The sequence below is a fragment of the Phyllobates terribilis genome, unplaced genomic scaffold, assembly GCF_046119375.1.
Source record: "Phyllobates terribilis strain yellow unplaced genomic scaffold, ASM4611937v1 Scaffold_5__5_contigs__length_657084704, whole genome shotgun sequence".
Lineage (NCBI taxonomy): Eukaryota > Metazoa > Chordata > Amphibia > Anura > Dendrobatidae > Phyllobates > Phyllobates terribilis.
In genome coordinates, this window is record NW_027362765.1 from 547,922,989 (window position 1) to 547,936,121 (window position 13,133).

Here is a 13,133-nt window from a genome sequence, read left to right on the forward strand (position 1 = left end):
ACCTCCTCTTGTCCCTCTTCAATGCTGCACGGTGATAGGCCAGAGCCAACCAAAGGATACGTACCAAACAGTTTCTCGGAGTGGCCAAGCTTGGGGTCATATGTCTCCTGTGACTGAATGGTGGGAGGAAGGAGAACCAGCTTCAGGATTGGATGGGCCAGCCTTCTGTGTATTGACAGTAGACTGTGTGGTAGTGGAAGATTTGTTGCTGCTTGACAAATGCGTAGAGGCCTTGTCTGCTATTCAAGACAGAATGTGCTTTCGCTCTTCTGGTTTCCACACATGTTTACGTTCCAGACTGGGAAATTTTCCCAGGAACATAGTGGATGCATCAAGCTACTTCTGACCTGACACAGACTGAGTGCCTTTTCACGCACCACTGACAACACCACGTCCACGTTCCTTAACAACAGGCTTTTTTGTCATTTTGGGTTTTGTTGACAGATTTTCAGATATTGATGGCACAAGCCAAGCTAGCTGTCACAGTCAAAATAGTGAGTCAACCATGACTCAGCCCATAGCGCTAATTTTTTCAAACCCTATGCACATTGTGCAGTGGACAAACCAGTACAGTATTCATACTCCAGCCTAACTACTATTTGTGATTGGAGGCCCTAGGGATGGTGGCTTCCTGCGTCAACCAAGAGATGGTGGCTTCCTGCGTCAACCATGACTCAGCCCATAGGGCTAATTCTTACAAACCCTATACACATTGTGCAGTGGACAAGTCTGGAATGTACAGTGGTCCTACCAAACTAATATTTGTCATTGGAGTCCCTTGTGACAGGTTGTGTCACATTGTGACTGAGATAGGGGATACATAGAAATGTATTGTCAGTCACCCTATTTGGCTAAAAAACATGCATGGCTTGTGCCACATTGTGACTGAGATAGGGGATACATATTCAATAGAAACTTACACTGACTGTTGATGACTGACTGATGAATTGAGGGCCACAACTACTACAGTACTCCATCAGAGATAAGATTTGTCAAGGGAGGCCCTTGTCATGGAATCTTCCTGCACCTATGACGCAGCCCCCAGGAGTAATTTTTGGAAATACGATGCACATTCTGCACTGGACTAAGTAGTACACTATCAAGGAGTCTTCTCTTGCTATATAATCTGGGGAATATTGACAATCAAAATCTCTGAGCCATTTGGAGAAGCTTCTCCAACCATCCTGGATGGGGGCACCATATATCCTTTGTGTATTGACTTGCACAAGTGATATATTTGAGCTCGTCATCCAGTTGACTAGTGTTGCTTTATTTTTCCTGTTAACAGAGTTCAGCCATACCTGAGGACCTTAGGAGGAGGAGGGTCAAGCCCAACGCTACAATGGGCACATTGTAAACGGCTTGTGCTAGCTGTGCTTGTAAAGTGCTGGGGAATAGCGAACTAAAAATGATGTATGACAGAGGGACCTCCAAAATGTATAAGTCAGGGCCCTCCCAATTGTAAAAGGTATAAAAAAAGCAACAACAGTATGTATGAACAAACGTTAAAAGGGATATTTTTTTAAAAGGGATATTTTTTGGTTTGTCTGGTTTATTTAGCCTTATATACAAGTGTTTATGCAGGAAAAAAACTGTTTCTTAACCTTTTTGGCCTGTTAAATTCAATTTAGGTTAGGTTTGGTAGTTGTTCTTGTATGTCTGTAAAAGTGGCATAATACTGCGACAAACTTATTCCCAGAAACTATAAGTGAGTTAGAAATGCATGCAGGCATATTCTCCAGGCTCATCACTTTCCCATCCATTTCAGCCTTTTCCTCAGGCTCCCAGACTCCTTTGTAGGGTCCAGAAGAAAATTACTCGCATTTCCCATTGACTTACATTGTACTCGCTATTTGGAACGAATACGCGATTATTACAAAGTATTCGTTACGAGTATAGCGATTACGAATATTACGGTACTCACTCATCACTATTGATGACCTCATAGATCAGCACCATGAATATGAAACATGTCTTATTTTTGTCACTGGCAGAAGGGACACAAGTGTGCAAAGCAAGATGATTAAGATATGGTTCTAAGCATATCCACTAAAGAATGGAAAAAGTAAAAAAAGGCTAATTCTGAAGTGGGATGCTACAAACCTTGAACTAAATTTTAATGAAAGGTGTTTAAGATAAAAGTTGAATAAGACACACTTGAGGTAACCCTAATCTATTTTCTAAAGAATAAGAATACAGTAGGTCATAGTGTAGTGTTATGACACTATCAGAAGAATTTCGAGAAAGTGGTTACATTGGTATACCACCAAACTGAAACATAGGGATAACAACAAGAAGTGGACCAACAGTGTGCCAATGTATATTTATTGGCAACACAGGATGAGATAAAAAGGTGTGGAATGCTAGGTGCATCATTATTGGGACATATTCAATATTTACAGTGCAGAGATCTTAGTTGTCAATTTTATTGAACATATCACACATGCTTAAACAACATGTTTATCTGCAGCAGCCTATACCGTAGGTACACTTGTATATATACATATACCGTACATGCCACTATATATATATATATATATATATATACATGCCGTCATGCCATGACTCAGTAACAGCACCATTTGTATTATATTTAATTTTTTGCTTCAAAAACAATCTTTTAAATTGCTAAAGTAGTACAGTACTGTATGAACCAAAACAACGCCATAGTGCATAATCTTTTTAAGGGTTTTCCGGGCACAAGATACATTTCTGCAGTTGACGAGAGGAATCCCGTGCACACTGTCAGGATTACTCTCTATTTCCATCGCATTCTTCCGGTCATGTGCTGACTAGATTATCACCTGCTTGTCCCATTGTTTTCATCTGCTTTTTCCAATGTTCTTGTGGTCATGTGCCGACTAGACACTTATCCGCTTCTTTCTTTGTTCTTGTGATTATGCGCCAAGTAGATTTTCATGTGCTTCTTTCAATGACCAACTGAGAGAAGCAGAAGAAAATCTAGTCTGCATTTGGTCATCAATATGCAAATCGCATACTTGCGGTCCTGAGAGTGCCCAATTATGTTGATCTAGAGTGGAATCCTGACAGTGCGTGCATTGCTAACTGACATGATTTAACAAGCTGCAGTCACGTAGAGTAACTGCAGACATTTTTCTTGAGCCATGAAAACCCTCTTAATGTCTCCTGACATAAAAGTCTGTATCTAGAAGAATTAAAACGTATGCATGTAAGACATTTGTAGTTTTTTTATTTAATGTTTTGTTTTCTCCAGGTTGACACCAAAGCATCAATATAGATTTCTTTCAATTGATTCCAAGCCATAGGAAACTAATAAACTTATTGGAATTTCCTGCATAGACCCACACCCCAATACACCAACACTTTATTCATTGGCTATGGAACTCCCGAAGATAGAAGAGCACAGCATGTAAGCATACACAATAATATGGAGGGGTGATAACTTGCATTTACTACACAACCTATTGGATGACTGATGGACGGACTGATGAAGTGAGTGTAAAGCCTATTACTGGTCAGAAGAGACGGAACATGGCTTCTATGTTTTCACAGACAGCGTGGTCAGCCACTTCCCCCTTCTGTGCTTTCATTATTTGCATCCAATTTGCATTATTCCAGCTGTTTAATAATTAGACAGAGTCCATTTTTTACAACTCAAACACTAATAAAAGTTGCAGAATTTTTTTTAATAGGTTTTCACAATAACTATTATAACTAAGGAAATCAATTGATGCATACTTACCGGAGGAGAGTTTTCATATATGTTAGTGCTATACGGCAAATTAATGAAAATTGGGTCCATGTCTTGAATATCAGTTATTGTAATGGCGAGGTTGGCTAGGGTTGAAAGGGGTTTTGTCTTGTCTTGATCCTAGTAGTAAAAAGAAAAAAAGTAGAAGAATTGAACTCTACACAGAATTTATTTTGACAAATTTGAAACTCTTCTTCACTAGTTTGTTGCAAACCTAACAACCTATCTGAGCAATCCTATTTAGCTTCTGCATGCTGGGATTGTGCTCCTCCTACTACATGAAGTCACTTTTATGAAGACAATGATCCATTCACATCTTCACATGCTTCTGATCTTTTGCTGACTGATAGGTCCTTGGAAAATCACGAAGACATGTCCGATTTTGAACTGGGGGTCAGTTAAATAAATAAATAATTAGACAATGGAAGTCAATGGGTCAATGAAAAAATTGGACTGCACGCACATGTCATCTTCATTGATTTTCACAGATTGCAAGAATGGAGAAGGAGGAGAAACTATTTCTTTATACACATACGAGAAAAATGGATCACATGTGGACCACACTCCGATCAAACTCTGGTTAAAGTCTGATCAGAATAATCAGTAAATTTCTCTCCAACGTGGAAAAATCAGACGTGTGAATGAGCCCTAAGAAACATCACTTTGTTGATACATACTGTAGTAATAAATGCAAAGACTTAATATTCATCATCTGCTGTGTACTAATTGTGTTTGAGACTTTTCTCAAATTGATATTAAAATGCAATGGCTAGAACTCATGTAATCTAATAGGTTAATTTTCCAAGCTCTGAAAAATTAATAGAAGTGCAATGAACTAGATATATCCTCTATTTTTAATGGAAATCTCTTGTCATCCTAATGTCTATTCTTCTTCGCCAGGCAATGTCAGTAAATACACATTGCAAGTTGCCATGTGATGACTATAAATACCGTTATGCTCTGATGGAAGATTGCCTTTAATATCTGTGTTGGTGTGTCAGGTAATGACAGTAAATTTGTGTTCTGTATTTCTATTTAATCACAGGTTCCAGATGAACCGAGAATCTGTTCTTGGTGCAAGCAATCACTTGTAGCAACCAGTGCTTGCTCGGAGACCCAGTCAAGACATGACACTTCCTACAAGCAGAGCCTCATCTACTAATGGTATTGGCAAAAAAAGAAATGCACGGCACTCCTAGGAAAATGTACTCTATTTAATGATTAGATAGATCATTTATATTCCTGACTTCTTACCACTGGCTGTGATAAACATTAGTTCTATGTAGGTTTTGTATTTGAATGCCTACTGAAAAAATGAGATTTATCAATGTCAGAGAACAAGGAAAATGTGCCACTAACATGAATGCTAAACTAGATGCCATTTTTCTACCAGAGGCGTGTCTCAAATGACCCTCTTTTAAAATTTTAGAATACTCTGCTCATTGTGAAAATCCAAGTTCGTAATCTTGAATTTAAAAAATAGCATTATTTCGTTGTTTGGCAGCTTGATTGACTTGAAGGAGAAGACTTGAATTTCTGCAAACATGGAATGGAATTTCAAGATGCTTGTGGGTCTATAAGGGTAAGTTCACAGAAGAGTAATATCAGTCGCAGTCAATTGGGAAGTGCAAATGAGTGATTTTTCTTCACCGACCGAATCTGCATATGAAAAAATTTGCACAATGCACGAGTTTCTTCCGTAAATCATCAAGACTCGTCCATTGAAGTCTATGGGTACACAAAAAAAAAAAAATCGGATACCATAGGAGCTACAATATAGCATCTGACTTTTAGGGATACATTACAACTCTTTAACATAGGAAACAGTAAATGATCTTGTTTATTATTAATAATGGCTGTTGTAAAAAAAAGGCTTTTATACGGCCTGCACACAGATTACAATTGAGAAAAAAAAAAAACGTCTGAGTTTTCTGGATGAAACTTTGATGATTTTTTATATACTGGACCTAAGGGGGATTTTCTAGTTATCATAGAATCCTATGTACCAAAAAAAACTGTTCCTGATTTAAAAGTGTTATTTTCTGTTTAATTGTGCATTACTAATTTAGGAAAAAGTTGATGTACCCCAGAAACTTCGCTTTTCTGATATTATGATACTTAAGTAGTCCAATTGTAAACCCACTGTTACGCTCAAGACCGGATGGTTTGGTGTGAGCGTGGTTAGTGGTCCCACTGGGCCACGAACCAAGGAGTGCCTGGAGGGGCGTGACTAGGGCCTCGCCAGATCCGACCCTGGCTCATACGGCGGCTTAGTCGAATCAGTGAACCAAGGAGGGATGAGGGAGGTGGCCCAGGTGCTACTCCAGGGCAGACCCCGGTCACACAGCTGTTGATCCACATCGGTGTATGCAGGAACGGACAGGTACAGGAGGGCACGGCTGATATACAGGCAGGCAGGTAGACAGGCTGGATAGGGACCAGCACAGACTGGGACACAGGAGCAGAGCCGCAGGTGTGGACGGGAAGCGGAGCAAGGCAGGGCAGAGCCACAGGTGCGGACGGGAAGCAGAGCAGGGCAGGGCAGAGCCGCAGGTGCGGATGGGAAGTGGAGCAGAGCAGAGCTGCAGGTGCGGACGGGAAGCGGATCAGAGCAGAGAAGCAGGTGCGGATGGGAAAAGGAGCAGAGCAGGGCAGAGCCGCAGGTGTGGACAGGAAGCGCAGCAGAGCAGGGCAGAGCTGCAGGTGTAGACTGGAAGTGGAGCAGAGCAGGGCAGAGCTGCAGGTTCTGACGGGAAACGGAGCAGAGCAGGGCAGAGCCGTAGGCACGGACGGGAAGCAGAGACGATCAGGGCAGAGCCGCAGGCATGGACGGGAAGCAGAGAAGAGCAGGGCAGAGCTGCAGTCACGGACAGGAAGCAGTGCAGAGCCGCAGGCAAATGCTGCAGGAGTGGCCAGGCGGGAATGCCGAAGGAGCGACCAGGCGGGAATTACACAGGAGCGGTCAGGTGGGACAGGGCTCTGTTCACATGGAACAGACAAGGAAACAGGACCAGCAGAGCCAGATACACACAAAGTACTTGCTATGAAGTAGCGAGTGGACACAGAAATCACAAACAGAAGTACAGAGACAACAAGTTGGAGTTAGGTAATGGTACAGACACTGTAGGCAAAGAGAAGGATCGGACATAGAGAAACAGGTAACCGGCTAGGACACAGTTTAGACAGGAACGAGATACAGGTACAAGCCTGGGCATTCAGACCCCAGGGTGGCAGAAATAGACTAGAAGTCACAGGTACAGGTAACGGGCCTGGGTACTCAGCCCCTAGGGTGGCAGAAACAGGCAAGATACAGGACAGGACCTGGCAACTCACAGTTGCACAGAACACACTGAAATATAGTGTTGCTCAAGCACCTCCCACTGGGTGGAGGTGTATTAAGTAACCAGTGACTCATTAGGAATGCGTGCAATGTTATTTTAAGAATCAGGAAGTTCGAGCGCCGCCGCCCTAAATTAGCAGACAAAAGACATGCACACAACAAGTAGAGGAGCACAGTGCGAAGTAGGTAAGTTGGCGGTCTTGCATGGTGGGAGATGGTAAGCCATGCCAGCACGCCGCCAGGGATGTTACACCCACTATATTCTAATTTCATTGTTCATATGAACTACACATTACTATCTGTTTAATTCATCTGATAAGATTTGTTTTCTCTTTTCATAGTAAACAAAGTGTGCAAGGTGTTCAGTACTTCAGGATTCCAAACTTTCCATTGTTCAAAGCTATAGAAGCACATAAGTTCATCATCATTCAGTTTAGTTTATCTACAACTGTCTCACAGTTGATTCAAGTCACATATGGCTTCAAGAGGCTGCAAGCATCCAGTAGATGCCTTTTGTTATATCTGTGGAGGATTTATTAAAACAAGAGGAAAAAAGTTCTCCATTTCATCATCAGCTAAGATGTGTCAAGGGTGCAAGACATACTTTGGGATGCCTGTTGGAGATCAGTCCAAATCCTGAACTCCACATTACACTTGTGAGAATGAAGCTTGATGTTCTATTTCACTTTTGACTATAAAGTTTGGTGTTCCAAGAATATGTTGAGAACCCACTGATCACTTCATGAACTTTTACTTCTGCATGATGGACCCTTCTAAACAACGTGCTAGCAGGAATGCACATGCAGTCATTTATCCAAACATACTTCAAGGGTCCTCACACTTGCCAGTCCTAACACTAAAATTAAAAATGGCGAACATGGGACAAAATTTCAAAAATATCACAGAAAAAGATAAAGCCTTACCAAAACCAGGTCAGATTACCAATGCACTAGCAGGATGCAGCAGACCCCATGATAAAGGCGGGGGAAGCACATGTGCAAAATACTGATACAAACAGCCACTCACTGACCTACCAATTCATGGAGGGGGTGGCTGTGTAGTATTATACATGCACACAGATGGAGCTTGCATAGGACGCCAGTTACACAGATACGTGTGATGCACAGTGTCTGGCTTAAAGCCTATTGATGATGCCCATACTATTAGATCAGGCGTGCTTGTACAGCACTATATAAGCGCACCCCACAGGACAGACACCCCAATTCACCCAGCCAATATACAAGACATACTTTGGGATGCCTGTTGGAGATCAGGATAAATCCTGGACTTCACATTTCACTTGTGAGAATGAAGTTTGGTGTTCTATTTCACTTTTGACTATGAAGTTTGTCGTTTCAAGAATATGGAGAGAACCCACTGATCATTTAATGAACTTTTACTTCTGCATGATGGACTCTTCTAAAAATGTGCTGGCAAGAATGCACCTGCAGTCATTTGTCCAAACATACCATCATCCATTGCTCCTGTGCCACATGGCTCTGAACTTCCTGTTCCTAATTATTCATAGATGGATGAACTTAGTGATGAAAGTAGTAGCTCAGAGATTGTGACAGATTTTGAAAATCAGAATTACAGTGATACAGATGAAACCAATGAAAGAAAATAATACTTTTCAAACCAAAATGACCTTAATGATTTGATCAGGGACCTTGGTCTTCCAAAGACAAATGTTGAGCTCTTAACATCCAGACTCAAGCAAAGGAACTTGTTAGATGAAACCGTGCAAGTGTCGGAACAGAGGAAGTGACATCACACTTTTTCCAGATTTTTTATCAGTGAAGATGAATTATGCTATTGTCATTATATAACTGGTCTGTTTCAGAATTTTGGAATTCCTTTTTATCCTAGTGAGTGGGACCTCTTCATTGACAATTCATCAAAGAGTCTTAAATCAATATTACTTGATGATGGTAACAAGTATCCTTCTCTTCACCTTGCCCATACAGCAAAGATTAAAGAAGACTATGAAAATGTGAAGCGATTGCGAAATGCATTTAAATATGAGGAATATGGTTGGGAATTACTTGGAGATTTCAAAATGGTTGTATTCTTGATGGGTCTTCAAGGAGGGTATTCTAAGTTTCCATGCTTTTTTTGTCTTTGGGATAGCAGGGACATTAAAGCACACTACCATAGACAATATTAGCCTGAATGTACTGAGTTTTCTGTGGGGAATAACAACATTAAATGGGAGCCACTTGTAGACCCTCGACAGGTACTAATGCCACCTTTGAACATCAAACTGGGCCCTATGAAACAATTTGTCACAGCTTTGGACAAGGAATCAGTTGTATTCAAATATCTACAAGATCTCCTCCCAGGGCATTCAGAAGCAAAAGTTAACACTGGCATTTTCGTTGGCCCTCAAATCAAGAAAGTTATAGAGTGTAAAGAGTTTACTAACCTCCACAAAAAAATGGAGAAAGATGCATGGATCAGTTTTGTTAAAGTTTTGTTAAAGTAGTTACAGACTTCCTTGGAAATTATAAAGCTGAAAACTATGTTGCATTGGTTGAGACTCATGTGAAAAGCTATAGCAAAATGTTCTTGAAGATGTCTCTAAAAGTACATATCCTTGATGCCCATCTTGATAGGTTCAAACAGAACATGGATGCCTATTCAAAGGAGCAAAGAGAGCGCTTTTATCAAGATATCCTACATTTTGAACATCGCTACCAGAGAAACTACAATGAAAACATGATGGGGGACTACATTTGGGGATTCATGCATGAAAATGATCTCATATACCCTCGCAAAAGTAAACATTTCTTGTTTTTTTTTTAACTATTTGTAGCATTTTGATTAAAATATACTATTGGTTTGAAATATATTGTATTTTGTTTTCATTATGAACTTAAACAGAAAAAGTTGAATTTTTTCTTAAAGAAAGTATTGCAATTTCAACTTTTCGCTGTCCGGACCGCAAAATCTAAATTTTTGCAGGCTAATACATTTTTTCCGTGTTTTTATGAGTGAGTGTGCTTAGTGATATCAATCGAGTTTCTGGGTGCTCGGATGTGCTCAGCACTTGACGCGCATTAGCACGAATTTAAAGCTCGAATCCCTGCCCCGCATGTTTTCCACCTGTTACACAGCCAGTAAACATGCGGGAATTGCCTGCCAGTCACTGTAATGCCGTAGCCATCTTGGTAGTGGCATTACTGTGATTGGCTGGCCGTATCATTAGGAATTATAAAAAAGAACATGCGCCGCCTTGCTCGGCATACTGACGCCATTGCTCATCTCAGGGATAGTTCTTATTGGAGGGAGAAAGTGGTTGTCCAGGCCTGTATGTGCACAGTTTAATGAATCAGAGTCCTGTAGTGTTGATACTGGTGCTGAAGCCGAACTATCACACTAACAGTCCTTGTAAGGGCTAATCTTGAAATTCTTCAAATGGAGGAGCAACATCGCTAGTTTGAGGTGGGTGTGATCCGAGAAGGAAAGGAAGAGAAATTGAACAGGCATGAAAGAGGCTCCTCGAGGTGGCTTGAGATGGCCTACCACCCCCCGAGAGATCAGACTGTCCTTGGGGTTCTCCACCTTCTTTGCGGGAGCAAGCAATGGTGCAGGTGACACTGGGGGCTGTCGCCCATTTCTACATGTTGAGGGCTCCATCACAAGCTGAAGCCGGGTCACTTACAGCCCAGGCACCTGGAAATCGGGCTCCAGGGAGCAGGTGGAGGCAGTCCCCCCAGCCTCCCAAGGAAGGAGAAGAAGAGGACACCTATAGAGGATTACAGTATTACCATCCTTATAATTTTTTCCTGTTTTTTCACTTTGCGCAAAGGCTTTATAAGTGTAAGAGTACAGTAACTACACTTTCAAAATATTTGAAATATTTGAATGAGGCCTGCCAGTTGTTGCCTTTCAGGGGTCTATGGATGACTAGATGACCCTCCTTATAATTTTTTCATGGCTTTGCACTTTGTACAAAGCCTTTGTAAGTGTAAGAGTACAGCGGCTACGCTTTCAGAATATTTGAATGAGGCCCGCCTCTAGTTGGCTTTCAAGGGTCTATGGATGATTGGATGACCATTCTTATAATTTTTCCTGTCTTTTCACTTTGTGCAAAGCCTTTATCAGTGTAGGAATACATCAACAACACTTTCAAAATATTTACGTTCAAATTTTTTTTGGGGATTCAATTAGTCATACAGTTTAACGTGCTTTATGCAAAATTACGGTGGTTTAAAATTTTGAAAAACCACTTGGCCAGGTACAGTTCACAAAATATTTTTGTTACAAAAATTTACTATTGTCATACATACTGCTTTGTGTGAAATTTTGTTGGTTTGTACTATAAAATAAAAATTGGCCTGCTACAGGTATATAAGTTTGGTTGTTCAAAAATTGACTATTGTGATTTATACTGTAGAATTTGCTTTGTGTGAAATTTCATTGGTTTGAAATAAAAACAAAAATTGGCCTGCTACAGGTGTACAAATTTAGTTGTTCAAAAATTGACTATTGTCATATATACTGCAGAACTTGGTTTGTGTCAAATTTCATTGGTTTGAAATAAAAACAAAAATTAGCCTGCTACAGGTATATAAATTTGGTCTCTCGGTACTCGGTCTCCAGCCGCCACTATGTCTCCTGGTGTGGCATCCCCGCCTTGTACCAGCATGTGTCCAGGAACATCACCAGTACCCGTACCCTTACCACTGCTGTTACTGGGATTGTCCACTTAATGACTGACACGTGGACAAGTGCTTATTGCCAGGGACGCTACATTTCCCTGATGGCACACTGGGTGAACATCGTGGAGGTTGGGGCTGAGTCCCACACTGGCACGGTACATGTGCTACCGACACCGAGGATTGCTGGCCCTATTTCTATCAGGGCTTACTCCACCTCCTACACCAGTTCCTGCACCCCCTCATGCTCTTCCTCATCTTCCATTTCTGATGTGCTATCTCAGAGCACGTCATCCACATCAGCCTGAAACTGGAAACTCTGCAGCACTGCCTCAGCAAAGCAGCAACAAGCTCTGCTGAAGTTAATTTGTCTAGGAGACAAACCACACACCGCAGCAAAGTTATTGAAAGGAATAACAGACCAGACAGATCTGTGGCTGTCGCCACTGAATCTCCAACCAGGCATGATCGTGTGTGATAATGGCCATAAGCTGGTGGTGGCTGTGAAGCTTGGCAAGCTCACACATGTATCATGCTTAGCCCACATGCTTAAATTGGTAGTTCAGCGGTTTCTGAACACCTACCCAGATTAGCCAGAGCTTCTGGTCAAGGTACGCTGCATCAGCGCCCATTTCCGCAAGTCAGCCACAGCTGCCGCCACCCGGGCAGTGTCAGTTCACCGACTTGTGTGCGATGTGACCACACACTGGAGCTCCATGCTGCACATGCTGGCAAGGCTTTGTGAGCAGCAGAGTCCAGTTGTGGATTACCAGTGCCAACACGCTCGTTGGTATTCTGGTCAGCCACCACACATAACAACTGAAGAGTGGGCATGGCCGTCTGACATTTGTGCGGTTCTCCAAGACTTTAAGGACTCCACAAAGATGGTGAGCAGCAATGACACCATCATCAGCGCAACGATCCCGCTTCTGTGCCTACTTAAACAGTCACTGCTGACAATTAAACATGAAGCTTTGCATGGGGACCAGATGGAGATGGAGGAAGACATGAGACAGGGAGATACTACTAAGCCTCATCTCATCTGCTCAGTGTGGATTGGGTAACAATGAGGAGATGGAGGCTGAGGAAGAGGAGGAGGAACAGAAGCTGGCTGATAGCGCAAGAGAGGCTAGTACCCACACAAGCTTCGTCTCTCCTATGTGAACGGACTGACGAGGGGATTGAGGAGGAAGAGATGGAGTAGGAGGAAGAGATGGAGAGTAATAATCATGATGGAGACAGGAAAGTGTTGGCTGTAGGGACCTTGGCACATATGGCAGACTTTATGTAGCGCTGCCATTCCTGTGACCCTCATTTTACATTTATCTTGGCCAAAAAAGAGTACTGGTTGTTTACCCTGCTAGACCCATGCTACAAGAAAAACAATCCATCTCTCCTC

General features: G+C 41.9%; 1 protein-coding gene across 2 annotated transcripts in view; it reads right to left on the minus strand.

Annotated features, from left to right (window-relative positions):
• The window catches only part of CDH23 (cadherin related 23), a 1,802,240-nt gene that overhangs the window by 1,052,898 nt on the left and 736,209 nt on the right, over nucleotides 1-13,133 (minus strand). For both annotated transcript variants that reach the window (XM_073685852.1, XM_073685853.1), the window contains exon 8: nucleotides 3,725-3,853. In XM_073685852.1, coding sequence (XP_073541953.1) covers nucleotides 3,725-3,853 — 129 coding nt within the window. The remainder of the gene's footprint in view (nucleotides 1-3,724; nucleotides 3,854-13,133) is intronic.